The following is a 21,173-nucleotide window of genomic DNA, read 5'->3' on the forward strand; positions in this document are numbered from 1 at the left end:
TACACCAATCTCTACAAAAAAATCGAATTTCGCCTGAGGCGTCGGAACAGGCTTATTATGAATGAACACAGGCCTTTGAAGAGCCTCTATGACGTCACAGTTAAATCAGACGTAAGCGAACTGCGTTCTCACGCATCTTATCGGGGCACGTGACTTCATGTTACGCGATTGTTATCTTCGTTGTATGTGTGACTCATCAATGGGTTGGGCGAACAAATGAACTATCACAAAACTTGTTAAAAATACGTTTAATCCGCACAAATTGCTTGTAACAAGAGTTTGTTTGTTGTTAGGAGGATTTGCTTCACGCAAGATTGAACTCAACAGCTGGTCTTGAAACAGTGGTTCATTGTTATGTCACTATTTTGCTTGTGAGGTCACAAACGAACAAGTTGTGCGGTCGAGTAATTGCTGCCTGTGCAAAGCGCACACCATTGTTACTGGTGAGTACAACTTGTGATGTCACAACTGGATTCGGAAGTACTTGATTGTTTGGTAAACAACCTTCAAGTGGTTGGTGCTAGATGTGCAGTGGTGCGTGGCGGCACCAAAATGTTCAGATTTACGACCACAAAAGCTCCGCATTCAACCATTGACGTAGCCAGGGGAGGCACAAAGGGGCCATGCTCTCCCGAAATTTTTACAGTTGCACACGACAAATAAATGTGCTTATTTCTAAATTTATATGTTTTGTTGTTTCGTATCTGTTCATTCATACGCGCGAATTTTAAAAAATGCAAGGGAGGCGAACGTAAGAAAACTTGTTACTTATTGTGCTGAACTGAACTTATTGTGACGTCACTAAACGGAGTTGAGATAAGCATTTATTACAACACATTCGCATTGTTCACAATAATGCTCATTGATTTGTGTGTTTGATGTCATAATCGAGGCACTAGGCCAAGCAGGTTGCTACTTCGGCACGCTTTGTTGCCATATCGACAGTAAGTTTGTCCAAAAGAAATATCTTTCTTGCTTTTCTTAGGGTTTTACAATTTGTCGTACAAAACTTTGCCAACAAACCAAAATACCTCCCTATAAACAAAAACACAACCGTGCATAAAATAGCCAACCTACAAAAGTTATGAGATTTACCAACGTTTCTTGGCGTAATACTTTGAAATAAATCGCCTGAGCCTCAACAAGAGTTTGTCACATTAAAATCAGAGTGAAATGTTCGCTTCTATGTCTTTCGGCATAAATTTGTCGCTATTTGTTTTTTTAACTTGTTAAAAGTTACAATATATCCCCCCCCCCCCAAAAAAAAGTCCACTGGATACGCCACTGGATTCAATCGCAAACAATCTTAATACTACCTTACTTCGCTAAACAAGCACAAATTCATACAAATATCCCTTTTATTCTTATGTACAATAATGACTAATTGTGACTTCACAGACCAGGCAGCGTGGTTCCCATGCTGATGACGTCATCTCCACCTTTCTGACGCATTTTGTTTTTCGATTTTCCTAAAAACAGTTTTGTCAGAAAACAACACGTCAATACAGTCAATGAAGTTCTTTACCCTCTTTGGGTGGCTTTGGGGCTTTATTGCGCCCTCCGCTGGTGCGTTTCTTTCCTTTTCGAGTTCCACTGATTAGTGGATGCTCTTCGCCGCCAGAGGTGCCATCGAGCTTTATGTTTTGAACCTGCAAACAACAAGTTGTCAAATTCTTGTACATGATTTTTAAAAGCAGCAGAAACCTTTTGTTTCTTGGAAACTGGTTCTGGTGGAGTTGTCTGAAATAAAAGTTGTAATGTTAAGGTTTGTTAGTTGTTTAGTAAACAGACAATCTGCAAGTTATTCACCTGGTTTGTGGGATCAACCGGAGGCAAGAGAACATTTTCTTCTGGTTCGTCAATTTCCGGGGAAATTGGAAGAAAACCGAGCAAATCTGGGTCCTGGTCTTCCTCATCGCTATGACAACACACATGTTATTGTTACATCATAACTCAGTTGTATATATACAGCCTACCTGCTGCAGAAAGCTCGTATCGGCAAAACAGACGTTACATCAACATCAAGCTGTATATCGTCTTTCTTTTTGGTGAGAGTCGAATCTTCCTTACTCCGATCCTCATCTTCTTCGTCAAACTCCGATTCTCGCTCCTCATATTCAACATTTTCATCCAACTCGGAGAAATCCGGGGCAAAAGCGCTCCAATTTTCCTGTGGTAAAATAATACTGAAAACTTGTGCACGTAATAAAATCAGGGATTGTAAAAAATTTTTCAATGAAATTAAAAAAAAAAATTCTACAAAATATAAAAAAAAACTTTGCTATAATAAATAATAAAAATACTTTTACAATAATATGTTTACAATATACCTTCAATTTTCTGACAAATTATTTATCTTTTTGAATGGAGGTTTGTTTGTAATATTAAAATGCATTTTTTCACTGACAGATTGGAACTCACAATTTTTAAAAGCCCCAATGTTAGGGTTAAATTCTTTCTTAATACTTACTACTTGGTTTTGTGCCCAAACGGAAACAACACCACTTGAAATGGAGCAAAGAATAGGTCGTATCGGATGCCACTATAACAAAAAGTTTTCGAAGATTATTTTGCAGTGATTTAATAAAAACATATTTCATCCATTACCACAACGTCAAGTAATTGTTCCCCCCTCATTCCCTGCAGGATTTTCACAAGATTCCCTAAAGTTTTTTCCCAAATATACAACTGATGTTGTTTTGCCGAACCGGCACAAATAAACTCGCCGTCCCCGGAAAAGCAACACTTCTTCCACGGTGTCCTGCAAAAATCAATTACATGATTATTAGATAGTGATTAATTGATTATTGCATCATGAAGATCATTAACAGTGGTGTGATGGAATATTGATTGTTAAGATAATATGATGCGATGTGTCACAGGACGGTTGGTTACAGAACAGTCTGTACACAATGTTTGGTGCAGCTTTAGCTTCCAGGAAAGTTTCAGTGTTGAATAATTACCCAAAGCAGCAAAAATCATCAAATTCAAGGTGATGTTAATTGTAAGTTGGTATTTACTTCAATTGTCAAATTTAATTGTTTTAGATATTCTTGAATTTTAGGAAAAATACACTTTTACTGCAAAGAAATGCATGTTTTGCTTAGAGACAGGACTGGATAGCTAACTCTTTGGCTATAATGTGCTTTGACTTTTTTGAAAACTTGTGTGAAATCAGGACCGAGTACATGACAAAGCTGTGCTAATAAATACAATGATTTAGTCAAATAATAGAATAAACTGGCAGTAAATGACTAATGGGTAGATAATTTACAATTACATACTAATAAACTTGCAATTGCTATTTGGCATTGTTAAACAAATCTTATTGTCAGCAGAAATGACGTCTTCAATTACCAAATGGTAACAGATGAAAAAATCACACTAACATCACTGGAAGGGTTGGCTGTGGCTTGCAGTATTGCAGTTACAACCCTCGGAGTATTTGTAACTCTGTTAATATCAGGACAAACTGGGGCAGTCGTTATTGGAATTGGTTTGTTTTCCACAATAATTAGCACAACTCTTTTACTACAGAAACGGTAACCTCCATTTGTTTTATCAAAAAACTTTAAACTCTTAAACTACGTTTTTGTTTCCAGAGATCAAACACGCAAGAAAATTAACTTGAATGACATTTACATCAACTTTATCACCGACCGGCAAAGTTATTTATCAGATTTATTGCAAGTGTGACATCATATGCCAACAAATCGTTAGATTATGTTTAAAGTGAGAAACATCACCCACTTGTTCACAAGATCTTGTAGTTTCTGAATCGGTTCTGGTTCTCCACTTTTACCACACATGACAACTTCTTTGCCGTCATAAACTCGTATTATTCTGTCAGCCGTGTTCACAAGAAAACAACTGAAAATGCATTTTGAAGTTAATGACCAAACATTTACCAACCTTCCTATTATTTACTACATACCTTCCTTTTCTTGAAAATTCAATTTGTTTGATTGCGTTGTTTGCTGTTCCTGTTGTTACTCTAAACGAGGCGATTATTTTCAAAGTTTTTACTTTTATTACTGCTATTCTACCCTTTGCATTTCCAGTGTAAATGTGTTGTCCTCGTCGGTCAAAGGAAGCAACAATATTGCTGTCAGTCTGCAGAAACATGAAGTAGAGGTTTATTATGTTTGTGTAGGTTTATAAATGTAGGTTTATTATGTAACTTGGGTTATAGAAGATCAGTGGTGGAATTCAAACATATTTTTCAGTCGGTTCTGTTACAAGAAGTCCATTGACAGTAACCAGTAATGCTAACCGGTTTGCTGATCTGATAAAATTCTGTGAGACGGTTCTATAGAACCGGTGCAAACCGGCTGAATCCCACCACTGGCTAAGATGTCCTAAAATCAGTCTTACATCTTCAACAGTTGGCAGAGTGAGATGGTCTGAGTTGATTTTCAGTAAAACAGGCGCAGGCCGAAGTGGGCAAACCAGAACAGCTGAATTATCACGCGGAGCAAATTGTACTTTCATGATTGGGGTCGGAAATCTATAAGTGTGCAAACATTCTCCGGACAAAACATCCCAGATACAAACAAGATTGTCTGTAGAAGCTGATACAAGTTGTCGACCTGTCCGAGACCAACTAAAAAAATAATTGAATCAATCTACCAAAGTCAGTAGACTTTTTGTATTCCACATTTTACTCGAGTCTTACCTTAATGAACACACTGGGTGCGCATGTGCATTATAAACTTTTGCAATTCCTCGAGTTAAAAAATCCCACACAACTATTCTTCCATCATTGCAACCAACTGCTAGAAGCGTCCCATGTCTGTTAAATGTGCAGGTCACGGCCATCGAACCTGTATCAAGGGTCCCATCTGCTTCTTCGGGGTAATTTTGACCAAATGATTCTGCAGATTTTTAATTAGTTTTTAATGTTAATAATAAATAGCAGTCCAGCACAAAACTTGTTGCTGCATTGCGTTAAAACAATCATTGTTTCTTAAATTACAGTCCCATATTTTATTCAAATTAGTTAGTTGGCTTACCTAACAGTTCAAGATTCATTTTGAAAACAGCATATAAGTAGGAAATACAAAATATAAAATGTACGTGCAGAATAGGGCAATACCCAAATATATGACAGCCACTAAGCGACGTTGGAGATTACAATTTTACAGGATTTCTATTGCCTGAATAAACGACAAACTTCAACAATCACAGGGAAGAAAAAACGTCTGATCAAAATGTAAACGTCTCTTTTCTAATTCGTGCAACATTTTTTAAACAAAAAACAAAATAAATACCAATTTATTTTGCGAGACGCTGGCTGAAATTAGCTGAAAATAACCACAATATTCCAAAATCAGCAAGTAATTGCCACAAATGTTTAGAGGGACACCACCTACGACTATTTACTGCAGAGTTACCATCGAGGGCGGCTTATAATGTCGTAAATACAGCAGTCAGAAGTTCGGAACCTATTAAACAGCAATCAATGGATTGCTACATATGCTTTGCAGTTTGCACTTCTTTACAGCAGATTGTCTGTTGCTTGCAGGGCATCTTATGGCATTTTAAATTTACAGTTTAAGGAAAACATAATAGCGAAAAATAGGAGCATAAGGAATGTGTTCTTAACGGAATCAAAATATATTCAATGTCTATTGTTTTGTTTAATTTGCAACAAATATGATGCAGAAACCATTTTGTATGCTAGTGAAAACAGTTTACGGAAAACAACAATGAAAAAACTGTTTTCGAAACTGAAAACTGAAGCAAAATTTGCGAAAGCTGGTGAAGGGCACAAACTTACGGAAGATACAAGGTAACATCAAATAAAGTTTTATGTGCAAGGTTTGCTGATTTTGTGGTCATATCTTTATTAGTTGCAAATGTTTAATGTGATAGTTGCAGGTGTGTGGAAAGTTGATTACTAGCCCTGAAGTGTAATGATATAATTGCTAGTAACTATTTTAATATAAAGTATTTATATTTAGATCTCAAAGACCTGGCACATCACAAGAGCCTACAAATGTTAGGCACCAACCCATGACAGCATCGCAAATTCAAGCTGGTTCAGCTGCACTGGCAAGACATGAAAAAAAATCTCAAGAAAATAAAACTGTTGTCCCAAAAGTTTTACGCAAACCTATACAGGTATGTGGTTATTTATAGCTTCCAGTGTGAGTCTGAAGATGTACTGGTGTCTGCCCCAGTTTGCCGAATATTGCGGTTCCCAATGAGATCTCGGGTGTGCAGGACATATACGCCCCATATTTTTCACACAATGTTGGTCAGTGCATTACAGACTGTTTTTTGAGGCATTCGAAATTTTAGTTACAATCACTTTTTATGCAGACCCTGGCATCATGGCATACTCGTATATAAATCATAGTACGCCAGACCTATTGAAGGTGTTATACCTAAACACCCGGTCATCATTCTCATGTGGCAAGACGCAGGCTAGAAAAGTCTGATCTGTGGTGGAATTTAAACCCATGACAGAAGTCTTTCCGGGACTTAATGTTGTTGTTGGACATAAAGGATAAACTGCATACTTCCGAAAATCAAGTCAAAAGGTCATATACCTTAGCCAACCAAATGCTGAGAGCCTACTGTACTCTTTATATACGTATTGCGAAACAAAGTGAAATACATTGTTTTATATCTTTGCCACAACATTTTTATCGACACTTTTTTAATTATGTCAGTATCTTTAACACTATCATTTATTATCAATAGCTCTGATATCTGTATTACAAAGTTATACACATTTTTTTTTGTTATGTGAATCTTGATTTGCTATCATCTATCTGCAAAATCAATCTAACTTGTTTTTTTAGTCTGAATCCAGTTCTGATCAACAATCTACAAGTAGTGGAACAGGTAAATATAACAAACAATTTGATATTCACATTGTATATTAATATGGATATAAATTTGCAGCTATCCCCTCAGTACACAAAGCACATTTTGATGACACAATATCGTACCATTGTCCCTTCACAATGACAATTGTGGAGAAATCCAACTTTCGTGATCATATAAGAGAAGTTTTGATTCAGGTGGGAAAATATTCCTGTTTGTTTCTAGATTACTTTTGTTAAACTTACATCGTGTGTGAAGTTGGTTTAAATGTTAGACATTTAATTTCAAATAATGGTTCCACTAAGTATTGTCGTGCCTACCCTTAATACACATTGCAAGTAGGATGTGCCAAAACTGCAAATGTTCTGTTTGGTCGAACACTGAACATCTTACGTTTGGTGCTTGAAGTTTGGCCAATTCAATGCTGTTTTTTCTAGCTTTCCAAGCAGTGTATTAAGCTGTAGCTGTATAAGTATGTATTTTTCCACCATCTGTCTCATTCAAAAACAGTCATATATTTTGTTGGATAGTGTTTCAAACAGTTTTGTATGTTAGCAACATGCAAATTTAATGCTCAGGCCAGTTTGTGCAACTGCTTGGCTGAGCACCAAAAACAGCAAAGCTCGGTACCGTGTACGTTCTGGCTCGTATTCCTAATTACAAGTGTTTGATATTTTTATCTTTTTAGCAATTGAGCAATAATGGAATTGAGGCTTCCGTGCTAATGATTAAAATGTTGAATAAAAATCCTGACAAGATTGAAGCAGCGACTGCAACAATCAACAAGTACGTAAACAATGTATTTGAAATTTGCAAAACAGACCTATCCATATCCGCCTGTGGAAACAATCATGTTGTGAAATGCGGGATAAATATACTCAATAAAAGTAAGACAGTGCACTATATATGTCTTGTAACCAGCTGCACTGATGAGACCTTATAGGTCGAAACAGTGTGCACTGTCTGCAGCTTACTCTTCGTGTCTTTTATATCAAATATACATGTGGCAAATAGTATTTATGGATAATCATTATGTAAGATGTAGAGTATGTAAATTGGCAACACATTCGAAATCCACCTTTATAGTTTAAGGTTGTGTAAACATTGCTACATAAAACTTTAGGCTCACATTTATGTTCTAGCATAACTTCAATTGTACAAGTGTATGGACCACCAGATTATTTTTCAGGTATCTGAGCAATGTTATGGCTCACCCTGATGAAGTAAAATATCAAAAAATTCGCAAAAACAATCGAGTATTTAGTGAGAAAGTGTCTTCTGTGGAAGGTTGTGAGGAATTTCTAGAAGCATGTGGATTTAAACGAAGCCTTGATGGAACGGGTGATTGAAACAATCTGTTCTGCATTGCTTAACTTATTATATGTTACAAATTGGAAAACTACAATTCTATTAATTTGCATATCCATATGAAACTAGTGTCGGAAACGCTGTTGTAAAATGTGTTACATGTTAAAAAACGCGTACTTCTTGGGCATGTACAGCTTAATACACTGCTGGTGACATAAGGGACCTTGGAAAAACTACAAAAGTAGCGTGGAATTGGGAATGTTTGTGATGTCACCGAGCAGGCTAGGATTGGCCCCGAGCATTAACTAAGCCTTGTGCTTGACCAAGAAGAATATTTGCAGTTTTGGCCCATCCCTACTGTATCTGACAGCTCTTGTTTTTTTCAGATGATGAAATATATTTTGTACTTAATGAAGTAAATGTTGAAGTTTTAAAATCAAACCTGGAACAACTTGATAAGATTGAACCTCCAACAATAAGGATTCACAGAGATGCAAAGGTAAAGAGTTGTCTTGTAGAAAACACATTTTTAAATTAACAAATGTATTTTGTTAGTTCCAAGCACATGCTATTTTTTCCTATAATATGGTAGCATGCAGTAGTTTTTTTCATATTACAATAACGATGAATTATTGTGCAGCCATTATGCATGTTATATGTTGCTTTTTTTTAAATTAAAAAAAAGTTTTTTTGAATAGATCATAGAGTATGTAAGCCAGCCTTCTACTTTTTGTTTGTTTTAGGTTTTGCAATTTAGTTCACAATCAACGTTTAAAGATGTCCCGGATAATTTCTTCTCATTAACTTCTGAGGAAATAAAAGCAGAACAGCAACACAGGTGAACTGCTTGTGCTTGTGAAATAAAGTTCAAATACTTTATTTCATCATTTCTATGCAGAGGTTGATGCAGTTTTTTAAAGGAAATAAATGTGGTCCCTTAATGATGAAATGAATAAGCCAGTTTTCCATGTTACCCAATCAACTAGTTTTCTACCTAAATTTTATCTAAATTATCATTGCTTTAAACTTTTTAATTTACAATTGTTTGTTTCCAGATCCCAAGAATTGGAATTAAGCAAACAATTAAGGACCCAAGCAATGAGGAATGAAAATAAAACCAAAACCAATTTTAAATATTCTTGCATGAGAGTCAAGTTTCCAAATGGAACAATTCTGCAAGGTTTGAAACATTGGAAATAAGTTTTCCGAATATGCTGTACATTGCACTTTGGTGGTATGGTATAATCACTTGACTTACTGTGAAAATAACTATTACTCCTCTGTCATAAAGTAAAAATAATTCCAATCTGTGGCCTTTTTCTGTTGTTTTTTTACCTTGCCATGCTCAATTGAATATTGTTTGTACATAAGCTTGATTAAAATTACAAACCTAAATAACATACAACCTCATTACCTACTAAAACTTGTTTCCAATTTTTTTTTTACTTTTACTTCTTGTCAAGACATATGGCAAAAATATTTAAATTAAGTTGTGCAAGTTTTGACCTAAGTTGTAAACTTTTTATTATTGTTTCTCATTATAGCTGAGTTGTAGAGTTTGAGTTTAATGTTTTTCTGTTGCATGAAAGTTATTTTATCACTGCAATTTTCCACAGGCACCTTCGAAGCCGATGAAACTATTTCAAATCTGACAGAGTTTGTTCGTGAGAATATTAATGTGGATTGGGCAGTTTTCACGCTGAGAAGTGCCACCGGAAAGATTGTTGATGATGAAACACAATCTCTGCGACAAGCTAATTTGGTGAGTGCATATCTAGTGATGGGACGAGCACCCAGCATTCCGTATCGAACCATTTCAGTGGTTTCCATTTCCGATACTCGGTATCGAAATATTTTATCTTTCGATACCAACATGCGAGTACCGAAGGCCGATTTACACCATAAGAATACAGGCAACTTTATGCCAATATTTGCTTTGGACAGCACAAAATTGGAAAAAAGTTCCACCAGTTTACGTATATCAATTTCGCTATCATTTGGAGATTACATTTTTTGGCATGTGTGTGTGTACGCCTGTACCCTGACTATGGCAGATAAATTAGCCAGTGATATACAACTAAGTACAACACTACACTTAAGTACTCGGTAATCGTACTCGGTACTCGGTATCGAAGGTATATACATGTGGTACTCGTACTCGGTATCGGTACTCGCTTCAAAACCTGGTATCGTCCCATCACTATTCATATCACAAATATTTCCTTAAACCTTCTGAAGGTAATAAAGGTATTTGTGAAGGGTGCAACAAATCAACACATATTCTGCAATTTACTTTTAGTGGCGGAGCTTGGTAACAAGTGTTATAGAAGCTATGACAGTGCATAGTGTACATAATTGCTTTTTTAGTAGTTGGATAAACATAAATCCAAATGAATCTTTGACCCACTAAAACTGTGGTTCAAAAACCTTTCAGGAGTGCTCCGCATAAAATATTTGTGTAACTTGATAGGGTGGCAGCAACATGTTGATTATTTGTAATGAAAACTGCTGGAAGAGCAATCCTCATTTATACAATTTGCCCATAGCTTATTTAGCTTAGCTTATTAGGAGCAAAAGCTTTTATAACTGGGGAATGTTGTGGCTTACTATTGTTGTGAAATTCAAGACCTGGTGTTTAAACCCATTTTGTTACATGCCACTTAATTGGAACTCTTGTATGTTTAGGTTCCCTCTGCCATTCTTAACCTTGCCTGGAACGATGAAGTTTATACTCAGGTTCTTGAACAGCAAGGAATTGAACTCGGAATTAAAGAAACTTTGACATCATGATATTAAATCTTTTGCTTAGTTTATTAGTCGTTTCTAAACTTGGGACTGGATTTATTTTTCCATTGCTTTCAAGCAGTAGCAATGTGTATGCAATGTCTGCAGTTAAACTAGGACTATTTTACAAGTTCTCCACTATCTTTCACACATGATGTTGTTATCAGCCTGTATGTGATTGTATTCTGCCGCAATATTTATTTAATGTTATTTGTGACTTTAAACAAGTCATACTTATTGTAATCCTGCCACCAGCTAAGACTACTTTAAAGATAGGCCAATCAATGTTTTTTTGTTGTGCTTCTGTTTCCTTGTTTCTGTTACAAGGCAGAGAATGTGCAGCCTACATTATTAACTTAAATGTTAAAAATGCAAACGCAAATTAAAAAAAGCATATTGTTTTTATGAAGGTTTATTGCTTTTCATATTGTCATGCAAATTTTCTTTGGACTTCTTTTTTAAATTTTCTTGCCTCCTAAAAAATACAGTGTATGGATTAAAAAAGAAGTGCATTTAAACAGACTTAATCTTTTAATTTGTGTCTGTTGCAAACATTACATTGTCTATGTCTAAGTTTTTGACTGTTATTGATTTTAATTACTGGGATTCAGTTAGAATTTATGCAGCTATCTTTTTTCCATCAAAACCGACTTTTTTTCGAGATTCAGTTTTTCCACTGATTTTCCCATTTCAGCATGCAAACGTTTCAGGTCATTGGCGTTGAGGAATGTCATGTCTGGAAGAATTTCCCGATTCCACTTTCCAAGCTCTTTGCGACCAGTAAGTGTCACTAAACAGTATGTAATTTATGTTTTGTCATTTATTAAATGTAAGGTTGGTTAGCTTATTCTAATACTTACCCTCATCAACATTCTCAATTGCCAAATCCTCTTCCACTATACAAGGAAGGGTCACATTATTCTGTTGAACTGTGTAAAAGATTTGGTTAACGTATACTATTGTGGTACCATGCAGTGGTGGGATTCAGCCAGTTTGTTTCTATAGAACCGTCTCACAAAACTTTTATGAAGTCAGCAAACCGATTAGCACAGTGGTTCCCAACCGGGGTGCCAATTGCAATGCTCAGGGGTGCCGTGAGATGTTGACATTGCAATACTGCGACCCATTCTTTATTTTAACTTTAACCCCTTAAGTGCGGTATATATTTATTTCTGACCGAGTTTCAGTGTGAATTAAGTTTCGCGTCTCGCACTTATTCCCAGCTCCATTCTGGAGAGTTACTTCGTGGCGCTTAATACTCCGCGGTAAGCCTTTGAATTCGCGCCCAGGAAAAAAAACAAAAAGTGAAAGAGATTTCGACTCGTTTGTTTCTTTTCTTTCCATGAAAAAGTTTGAATAGCATAACGATGAAAATTTTAAGTTTATGCACAAGCAGGTGCCTGTCGACACGTTCTGGATAAAAATGTAAAATGAATATCCTTGCGTTGGAAAGAAAGCTACTGTGCTTCAGTTTTCCTCGTCATACCTATGTGGAAGTGGAAGTTCCGTATTAACGAACATAAAAACCAAAACACGAGAACGCCTACTTATAGTCGAGGAAGAAATGCGCGGCTTTATCGAATGTGCCTTTGCATATTAATGGACTTTGTGCAAGAAGCCAAGCCCAAATTTCACACTGATTTTTGAATAAATACATTTATTTACGCGCGCTGTACTGTACAACTCATTCTGTGTTGTTTCATACAGTTATTTGAAATACAAAACCTCATAAAACTGATCCAGTTTTGCCAGGGTGCCGCAAACTATTTATCTCTTTGATTGGGTGCCGCAAGGTCAAAAAGGTTGGGAACTACTGGATTAGCATTACTGGTTACTGTCAATGGACTTTTTAAAACAGAACCGGCTAAAAAGTATGACTTTGTGATAGAACCGGCTAAAAAGTATGACTTTGTGATAGAACCGGCTGAAAAATATGACTTTTGTGATAGAACCGGCTGAAAAATATGATATTTATGATATACCCGGCTGAAAAATATGACTTTTGTGATAGAACCGGTCAACAAAAACTTGAAACCCGACCACTTCTATTGTGACACCATGTTATAACCACAACACTAAATGTAATCATGATTTACCTGTTTTTACTTGTTTCTGATTTGCAGCCTGGCTGTCTTGTTGCATGAGAAGAATATGTGGATTTGAATCGTTGTGGGATTTGGAGATAACAGAGCTGTTGAAGGTCATCAAATTCGTTGTCATGGAGATCGCTGAAACAGGTAGTTGAAATTTTTGTATTTGGTATCTTTGGAAATAATCCTTTACCTTTTATGACTGCACTGTTGCTTGAGGACGGATGCTCATGTTGCCTTGTATGTCTGGTCCTTGATGATGTTGTGCTCTTCATGTGAATTTTGCCTCTCATTTCTTGCACGATATCCTCGCGTGTCTCATACTACACAATGCTTGTTTCCAAATAAACATTGCAATAATGTGTCAGTTACCTTAGAATTATGTGACAGCTTTTTTGTATTTTTTTGTTTGACAAAATTTCTTTTTTGCTGCCAGAAAAACGAAATGCTGAATTCATATTAATGATGCACAAAATGCAAGGAGCCATGAATAACCGGTTGCCAACACTTACTAAAGTAACTTAAACATTTAATTCACGACTCTACCTCTCTGTCTCTTTGCTTTGCCTCGCTCTCATCGCTGTATATTTTGTTCGAGAGTTCAACCACGATCGCAGATATCACATTCAAAACTAGCATTTGCATAAAGGCATAAAAGAAAACAAAATAAATACAAGCCCATGGACTGATTTCATTCATGATATAGTGCATCACCTGAAAAGTAAAATGTTTGTTTTAACTTACTTTTTTATAAATTTACTTTATTTTTACTTTATGCCAACTTGAACCCAGGCTGATTTGGAACAAGGTCAAGAGGGAACATCCCAGTGTTTCGAAACCGTGACGACAAAGTGAAATCCCAGCGGGCAATATATCATCAGAGTCGAGTTCTATACACAAGAGTAAGTAAGCTTATTATTAGCTAATACTTGTGAACTGGTATTGTTGCAACAAAGCCTGGTTTCAGGGATGGTTGCAACCAGTGGTGGGATTCACTATAGAACCGTCTCAAGAAATTTTATGAGATCAGCGAACCGATTAGCATTACTGGTTACTGTCAATGGACTTTTTGTATTTTATCTGACACACCGATTTTTGAGTTTTGGCTGAAAAATATGACTTTTGTGATAGAACCGGCTGAAGGGTTTGAAAAGGTTTGAATCCCACCACTGGTTGCAGGAAATCGAACCTCCGAAACTTTCCATTCCTATCACTCCATATGAGTAGAAAGCAATGCAAGTGACGCACAGAAGTGTTAACAGTGCCGGAGCGAGTCGTCGTAGCCAGTGAAACATCGACGACGATTTCCTGTAATTTGATTGTTGAACATGCGTGTTACATTCCTACATAGCACAATAAATCTGCTTAAAGAAATGTGAGGCTAAACATAATTTTAAACATGATAGCATTGGTATCCAATGCAAAAAGAATGTTGTTTATGGTAAAAACTGTTTGTTTTTTTCGAAGAAGGGCCGTTCAGGTTTTGACAACCACTACTCATTAGTGCAGCGGTTCACAACATTTTTTGACTTTACACAAGTTGGGAACTCGGACTTAGATGGCCCCAGGCAAATTGTCAGGCGATCCCTGTTGGGGTCTTGACCAACAGGTTGAGAACCGCTGCTTTAGTGGGTTAAATATGTCACTTTAAAATGTAAAGCTTCCTTTAACCATTGCCTTATATTTAGGTAACGTTCTGAACAGCAAACCTTTTGAATCCAGTCAACCTTACAACCATGGCAAGTTGTGCAATAACTGGCAGCCACCCTGTACTCCAACTCTCTATGTTTGTGATTCCAACATAAACCATGCACACGAGGGCGGTAAGGAGCATTACGGAGTGTAGAAGCATCTCATGGAGCATAAAACTCATGCCAAGTGCTATAAACTAAAATGTGTAAGTTCTTTATGAGGTTGTTATGTGTAGCTGCCACTCTCAGTCACTAAGTCCCTAGAGGACATTCTGCAGAAAATTGTTGTAATCAAGAAATAAACACTTTAAATTATCACAACCTAAATTGTGTCCTCGTTATACTTATTTGACGAACAAAACGAATGCAGATTGTATGGGGTAATGTGCAACACTTGTTTGTCTGTTTTGATAGCAGGATGACTAGGTTCATTAGACATGTTAGTCAAATTGAAACAGCAACTAAATGTGATGCAGTTCTATTGAGTTTTTAATTTGGTTGTTTTGACTTCAATTTAGTGAGTTAACTGGCTATGTGGTGAAATGTGTTTAAAATATGGCTTTGGTCAAGCCGCCCTTCTAGTTTTAATTGGATTTCTACCAACCTGCATTATTGTTGATAGGCTCATCACCACAAGCAAACTCATTTCGATGACATAAACGATTTTTGACGTTTCCTGCGTCATTCCATACCAGACAATTGCGAACGGGAGAATGAAAATCACATTGAGTGTGAGTGAAGCTATGTAAGCCCATCTCGTGTGAAACCACATTTGACATAACATTGTGATCCACTGCAATAAATGTTGGGTCAAAATCAGTGATGGGATTCAGCCGGTTCGCACCGGTTCTATAAAACCGTCTCACGAAATTTTATGAGATCAGCAAACCGGTTAGCATTACTGGTTACTGCCAATGGACTTTTTGTAACAGAACCTGCTGAAAAATATGACTTTTGTGATAGAACCGACTGACAATTTTGAATCTCACCACTGGGTCAAATACATTTATAAATATATTTATGGAGACTTAATTTGTAAACTGCAAATCACCTCTCCACAGACGTACACGGCCTCGCAGTAAGGATAGCTGCTCCATACATTGCGAACCAAACTTGGACGGGCTTTCTTCTTTTCAACAATAAACTGCAACAAAACGTCAAATCATCAGACTGCCAATAAAGATAGAGCTACTGTCACAGGAACTCACAAGAAGCCCAAAGCCACTAACACAGGAACTCACAAGACGCCCAAATACAGCAATTTGCAACATGTTGACTCAGCAATTATTGTCACTATAAACGCTTATGCTCTGTTGCGCCACCTACCGGAAATTCCCGAACCGTGAGTTCCTGTTTTAGTAGTTTTAACGCCCAATAAACCAAGCCATGGATTTTTTACCTGAAGCACGCTTGGTAGGTAAAATATCTCGTATAGAGTAAACGTCCAGAACGAATCCTTTGTTAAATCATTCGATTTTCCGTCGTCTGAAAGTTCCTTAAGTTTCCGAAATCGTTTGTGAATTTCAGATAAGGTTGCCTTCGGTCTTAATTCTTTGATTAATCTGAAATAAGCAAACCAAGCTGTAAAAGTCGCCAGCCCAGCGCAGACTACGTTTCCAGCAGTCAACAATTTCTCCAGTTTTACTTGTACTTGTCTTACGGTTTGCTAATGCATATTTGTTTTGCGAACACAAATTGATAACGATTGTGCGGTGCTCCGAACACGAAACACACATTCGACAAAACGCTTTACGGAATGGATTTTTGTGTTTTTTTTGTAACCCATCACAGCTATAATCGCTGACCATAGCACATATATATCGCTTCAAATATGTTTAAATTGTTTTTGGATGAATCCTCATAAATTTATTGCAACACACAAACGTCTCACCCCTTCCAGTGCTGGTAATGCACGGAACCGGTTCCTTCGGTGTCTAGAATCTCGAACGCTTTCACGAGGCACTGACGTTCCCTGTGTCTCTCCTCCTTTACATTCTTGATGTTCGCATCCACATAAAAATCGTATATTCGTGCGACCAGCAAGGCATAAAGCATGATCTGGCGACGAAACAAAGTATAAATCGGCAACCCCTGGCACGCGAGGTGTTTTTTTATGGCACGCCAACATGTTAATAGTGAAGTAACAATTTAACCTGTTACACTGCTTGTTTATAGTTTGTATCATGTCATTGTCTCCAAATTCAGCCTTACATGCATAAAACACTCTGCTTTCTCTTTATTATTAATATCTGCTGGCACGAACCACTATTATTTAGAAAAACGTTGGCACGCGTCTCCTAAAAGGTTGCCGACCCCTGGCATAAAGCATGATCTGGTGACGAAACAAAGCGAAAAGCAAACGAATCAGGCGTGTACATTGCGACCAACATTATAGTGCAATTTGTGTTCTTGCTCCATCGTCAGTGTGGCGATGTGGCCATTGTAGTTAGTGTATTAAGTTGCATCTTGCCCCCGCATTGTATAATGTAGTGGTCGGCAACCGCCGGTCCGCGAGGTGTTGGTTACCGGTCCGTATACTTTTTCTGGTAAACGCTTTAAAACATGTTGCCCATGTATCCCGGGGATAATAAACTATTTTTTGCGTTTTCATTAATAAATATTTGTAGTTTTGAGAAGACCGGTCCGTGATAAAATTTCAGTTACAAAAACGGTCCGCAGTACAAAGAAGGTTGCCAACCCCTGGTGTATTGAAAACAAATCACTAACCCTTCTAAAAGCTGTGCAGTCAAAAGTGGGCAAAGTAGTTTATACAGAACACCTCACCTCTCCAGTCATTATGATTGTGATGAAATAAATAAGAACAGAACTGCCGTGTGTGACGTAAGCAGGTATCATAAACCTCGGGTAGCTACCACCTGAAAAGTAACGGGGAGTGCTTACCACGAAATAAATAACTTTCGATCTTAAAGCTGGCGACAGATGTTACCTGTCATAAGCACAAATATTTCGAGCACAGCGATTCCCGTGTTGTTAAATGCTCCCTCGTATATTCCGTCATGTTGCGATTCCACTATTTCTGTTCAAAACAACAGAACTGGTCACATTTTGTTGCTTCAATGAAGTATACGCAAGTTCTACACCATGGTTTAAACCAGGGGTCGAGAATTTTTACAGCTGATGTAGCAAATAAAGTCACTGTTTGAAAATGTGTTTTTGTGAGCGCTGATGTAGCTAATGCAGTCCATTGTTTGAAACCGTGTCGGCGACCGCCGGTCCGCGGCCCGGTGCAGGTCCGCAAGGAGTTCGTTACCGGGCCGTATAATTTTTCAGGTTAAATGCTTAAAACATTTTGCCCATATATCCCGGGGATGATAGACTAATTTAGACGTTTTTATTGCTGGATATTTGTAGTTTTTTGAATGCCGGTCCGCGATAAAGTTTTAGTTTCAAAAACGGTTCGCATTAGAAAAAAAGGTTGCCGCCCCCTTGTTTAAAATGTCTTTTGAGCACCATACAATATTTCTTTAATGCGAGTACAAAGTTGGAATTAAAACACACATGAAATTGCATCAAATAAAACGTAAGGGATAAAATGCACAATGTCAACAGAATTATTTGTTCTTTAACAGAATTGTGTCAGGAAATACAAACTAAGATTTGTCTAGAAGCCAGACGCTTTCATTAGAAGCGGCACATCTGACTTGCGAGCCAAATGTTCCCCTGATTTAAACATTTCCATGCACTGGTTATCAAAATTCGCAACCAATGTATGTTTTAGGCTAAACTCTAACAATTATTTTATAAATCCCGATTAAATGGTTAAAACCGATTGAAGTATGTCCAACGTGACAGTCTGTTAAACGTATCACAGATAGCCAACAAATACACACACAGTGCGCAAGTACGACCACGTTTTAAAAAATGAAACAACATCCAAATTTTGCGGGTTGTAAATTTTTTTGCCAGATTTTTTGAAAACTTCCAAAGTCAAAACCAAGCCCGAAAAGCCAGGCTCGATTGATTACGTTTTCATTTCTTTTCAGCCGCGCAGTTGAATGCTTTGTAGCATAATTAATACTCACCGTTGCCAACATACGTGTACATAAACAGGTGAACCCCCATAACTGCGAACACAGTGACGTAGGCAAACATGATGATGAGGAACTGTAGAAATTTTGGGGTAACTCTCAACATGACAAGCCCTGTGCTGCAAAACAAGTTTGAAATGTTGGTTTATAATAATTTGGATTTTGGTGCTCTGGGCTAAAATGGGGGTAGAGCTACTGACACAGGAACTCACACCAGAGGTTTGGGAATTTCCGATAGGTAGCGCAGCATCGGAGTTCTGTGTTGGTAGCTCTACCTAAAAAGGGGGATACAGGTCGTTAACATACAGGTTAACACAGATCTCAAATTAGTAAAATTGGATGCAAACTTTTAATCTCAGTTTGACAATAAGCATCGCGGTGGTCACGGAAATTTTAAAACTACGGTTGGGACACCGGGCTCACATATACGGTGGAGCTGCAGCGCGTTTAATGATGATCCACCAATTGGGCACTCCAAACTCAAATCAACTCATAACTTGCGGGATTTGAGGAATTAGAAACCCGCGGAATCCCGATCGCGGGGTTTTCCAATTAAGCCCGAAATCCCATCCCTCAAACAACTCCTTTTATTGTTATTCAAATTTAGACTCACTTGCGAAGAGCTTGAATCCGAAAAATGAGCAGACAAGATCGAAACAACCTGAAAAGCATCCTCCCCGTGGCCACAACAAGAATGTAATCGATAGAAATAAATGCGATGCAAAGAAAATATCTGAAAAAGGAGATTGTAGAGTGTGAGTTTGATAAAAGAATTTTTGTCTGTTTGTTCAGATTATTTTTTTGCTGTTAAACATCGGTTCAAGTTGACAACCTGTACTGATGATGACAACAGCGATTGTTGAAACGTCTGAACGATGTATTGTGTATGTACCAGCAGCTCCCTTGCAGTTATGTTTTTGAATAATTTCTCGCTGTTACTTTGTTGTATGCAACCCTGCCATGTTAATCATCCGAACAAGTATTTCTACTTACAACTTATTGTGGGTCAAACTGAAATAAAGCTCCGGCCTCGAATACGCAATGTTCAATATGACGTCAAGCGTGTATATGACGCAACAAACGATTCCACCCCAGAACGCTAATCGGTCGATGTGGTTTGTCTCCACCGCCACCATCTGGATAAAAAAGTCGTTGTATGAAAGTTATTTTGGGGGATTTGAAATTTAATTCACAAACCTGAACAGGTTCTAGTGACGACAAGAAACAATGGAATCCGACCACGATGAGAAATGTGGTTGAGTAGGTAAAGTGTGACGTAATGTAAAGGCACCTGGAGAAAAGTTCACAAGGTTACGGGTTCTAATCCCGTCTCAGTCGCTCGTGAGTCACCGAGCAAGGAAGTTTGCAATACGATCAGTCAGAGTTGTAAGTCGGGCCGGGTTTTTCCGACTGGGTTCGGGCTGGGTTTTTCGGGCTTAGGCTTCTTCTAATAAGCGGGCTTGATTCGGGCCTGACTTTATACTCCGTGTCAGTATTTTTTTGAATAAATTTAACTAGCTAAGTAGCCAGTTGCTGGACCTGCTCTAATGTCAAACAGCCCTAAAATGCCTTGTTCAAGACCAATTGTCTATTGTGTTGGTTGTCTTGTCTTTCCTGAGGCTTTGGTGTATAGACCTGTCAATCACACCTTCGGGCTTAACCAAGTTCTCAAAAACGATTCGGGTTCGGGCCTGTTTACAACTCTGGATCAGGTGCGGTTTCGCAACAAGGATAAAAACAAACCAAATCCTAATCAAAATGAAAGACACGTGCTCACCACAAGGCGATTCTTCTCCCATCGGCGAGATTTTGTGCAAGTCCGGATTTGTACAACCTACCAGCTAACGCGTCTTCAACATAAGCCGCACAAAGCTGATATTTCCATCTGAGGATTTCAACACGTTTACTTCAAGCAATTTCGATCAACTTTTCAATTCACCTGATCTGTTTCTGTTGCTGCTTCTGACTTTCACTTGTTTCAGTTCGTTTTATGTTTCTTCGTTGATACTTAAACTTTTTTCGCCATGGTTTTATCATTTTTGGACGACCCATATCACAAAAAATCAATGAATGTTACTTTCTACAAGCAAAACATGAGAACCAAATATTTATTGACAACTATTTTATACTAAGTTATAAACTCCCCGTTTTTTAGCTAACAAAACGGGCGACAATCATTACTTATTTTTTCCGGCAATATAAAAAGGCAGTCTTACAACTTTCGCCAAAACTAACACGAAAAAATGTGTCGACTAATCCTATATCAAACTGAACAGTCAAAATTGAATTGCGACACAATCTAATGCTGCCACGCACACAGTACCTCGCCATCCATTTTTTTTAATTTACTTTCCACGAAACAGTCAACCACTCTATTCTGGCCGTTGGAATTATGTGGAGGCATCTACAGAGCGTAG

General features: G+C 37.6%; 4 protein-coding genes across 4 annotated transcripts; 2 read left to right on the plus strand and 2 right to left on the minus strand.

The window, feature by feature from the left end:
• Positions 1–1,344: 1,344 nt before the first annotated feature.
• Positions 1,345–5,147, minus strand: LOC145221999 (retinoblastoma-binding protein 5-like). The gene is made up of 12 exons (XM_080088067.1): positions 5,013–5,147; positions 4,676–4,874; positions 4,375–4,603; positions 3,935–4,113; positions 3,751–3,870; positions 2,608–2,761; positions 2,471–2,542; positions 1,977–2,170; positions 1,810–1,918; positions 1,705–1,740; positions 1,526–1,649; positions 1,345–1,469 (listed from the first exon to the last, which is right to left on the minus strand). The coding sequence occupies exons 1-12, from the start codon at positions 5,029–5,031 to the stop codon at positions 1,393–1,395; spliced, it is 1,512 nt and encodes a 503-aa protein (XP_079944193.1). The 5' UTR covers positions 5,032–5,147; the 3' UTR covers positions 1,345–1,392.
• LOC145222032 (uncharacterized) lies at positions 2,797–4,139 on the plus strand. The gene is made up of 3 exons (XM_080088069.1): positions 2,797–2,992; positions 3,339–3,542; positions 3,603–4,139. The coding sequence occupies exons 1-3, from the start codon at positions 2,913–2,915 to the stop codon at positions 3,694–3,696; spliced, it is 378 nt and encodes a 125-aa protein (XP_079944195.1). The 5' UTR covers positions 2,797–2,912; the 3' UTR covers positions 3,697–4,139.
• A 365-nt stretch (positions 5,148–5,512) lies between the features above and the next one.
• LOC145222015 (UBX domain-containing protein 6-like) lies at positions 5,513–11,499 on the plus strand. The gene is made up of 11 exons (XM_080088068.1): positions 5,513–5,791; positions 5,964–6,123; positions 6,810–6,852; positions 6,913–7,031; positions 7,523–7,620; positions 8,024–8,175; positions 8,529–8,641; positions 8,886–8,980; positions 9,198–9,322; positions 9,759–9,904; positions 10,828–11,499. Exons 1-11 carry the CDS (start codon positions 5,709–5,711, stop codon positions 10,930–10,932), a joined length of 1,239 nt encoding a protein of 412 aa, XP_079944194.1. The 5' UTR covers positions 5,513–5,708; the 3' UTR covers positions 10,933–11,499.
• A 47-nt stretch (positions 11,500–11,546) lies between these two features.
• LOC145212059 (uncharacterized) lies at positions 11,547–20,793 on the minus strand. The gene is made up of 20 exons (XM_080080094.1): positions 20,696–20,793; positions 20,534–20,641; positions 19,954–20,047; positions 19,750–19,892; positions 19,370–19,489; positions 18,751–18,875; positions 17,655–17,744; positions 17,492–17,583; positions 16,599–16,765; positions 16,107–16,269; positions 15,759–15,869; positions 15,312–15,500; positions 14,726–14,904; positions 14,206–14,324; positions 13,788–13,906; positions 13,563–13,730; positions 13,210–13,339; positions 13,023–13,154; positions 11,787–11,855; positions 11,547–11,716 (listed from the first exon to the last, which is right to left on the minus strand). Exons 1-20 carry the CDS (start codon positions 20,791–20,793, stop codon positions 11,553–11,555), a joined length of 2,580 nt encoding a protein of 859 aa, XP_079936220.1. The 3' UTR covers positions 11,547–11,552.
• Between the last annotated feature and the right edge of the window lie 380 nt (positions 20,794–21,173).

This window comes from Phallusia mammillata, chromosome 1 (genome assembly GCF_965637545.1).
Source record: "Phallusia mammillata chromosome 1, kaPhaMamm4.hap1.1, whole genome shotgun sequence".
Taxonomy (NCBI): Eukaryota; Metazoa; Chordata; class Ascidiacea; order Phlebobranchia; family Ascidiidae; genus Phallusia; species Phallusia mammillata.

Bases quoted from the DNA above. Each gene is read 5' to 3' on its own strand.
- LOC145222032 (XM_080088069.1), top strand. From the start codon at position 2,913: ATGTTTGGTGCAGCTTTAGCTTCCAGGAAAGTTTCAGTGTTGAATAAT. The intron at 2,993-3,338 runs GTGATGTTAATT...TATTGTCAGCAG, and splicing joins CAAAAATCATCAAATTCAAG to AAATGACGTCTTCAATTACC. The intron at 3,543-3,602 runs GTAACCTCCATT...TTTTGTTTCCAG, and splicing joins ACTCTTTTACTACAGAAACG to AGATCAAACACGCAAGAAAA.
- LOC145221999 (XM_080088067.1), bottom strand. The intron at 1,919-1,976 runs GTAGGCTGTATA...GTGTTGTCATAG, and splicing joins ATACGAGCTTTCTGCAGCAG to CGATGAGGAAGACCAGGACC. The intron at 1,650-1,704 runs GTTTCTGCTGCT...TGTTGTTTGCAG, and splicing joins CAGTTTCCAAGAAACAAAAG to GTTCAAAACATAAAGCTCGA.
- LOC145222015 (XM_080088068.1), top strand. From the start codon at position 5,709: ATGAAAAAACTGTTTTCGAAACTGAAAACTGAAGCAAAATTTGCGAAA. The intron at 5,792-5,963 runs GTAACATCAAAT...ATTTATATTTAG, and splicing joins AAACTTACGGAAGATACAAG to ATCTCAAAGACCTGGCACAT. The intron at 6,124-6,809 runs GTATGTGGTTAT...TTGTTTTTTTAG, and splicing joins TTTTACGCAAACCTATACAG to TCTGAATCCAGTTCTGATCA.
- LOC145212059 (XM_080080094.1), bottom strand. From the start codon at position 20,793: ATGATAAAACCATGGCGAAAAAAGTTTAAGTATCAACGAAGAAACATA. The intron at 19,490-19,749 runs GTAAGTAGAAAT...CTCCTTTTTCAG, and splicing joins AGTTTGACCCACAATAAGTT to ATATTTTCTTTGCATCGCAT. The intron at 13,731-13,787 runs GTAAAAATAAAG...TTTACTTTTCAG, and splicing joins TGGGTTCAAGTTGGCATAAA to GTGATGCACTATATCATGAA.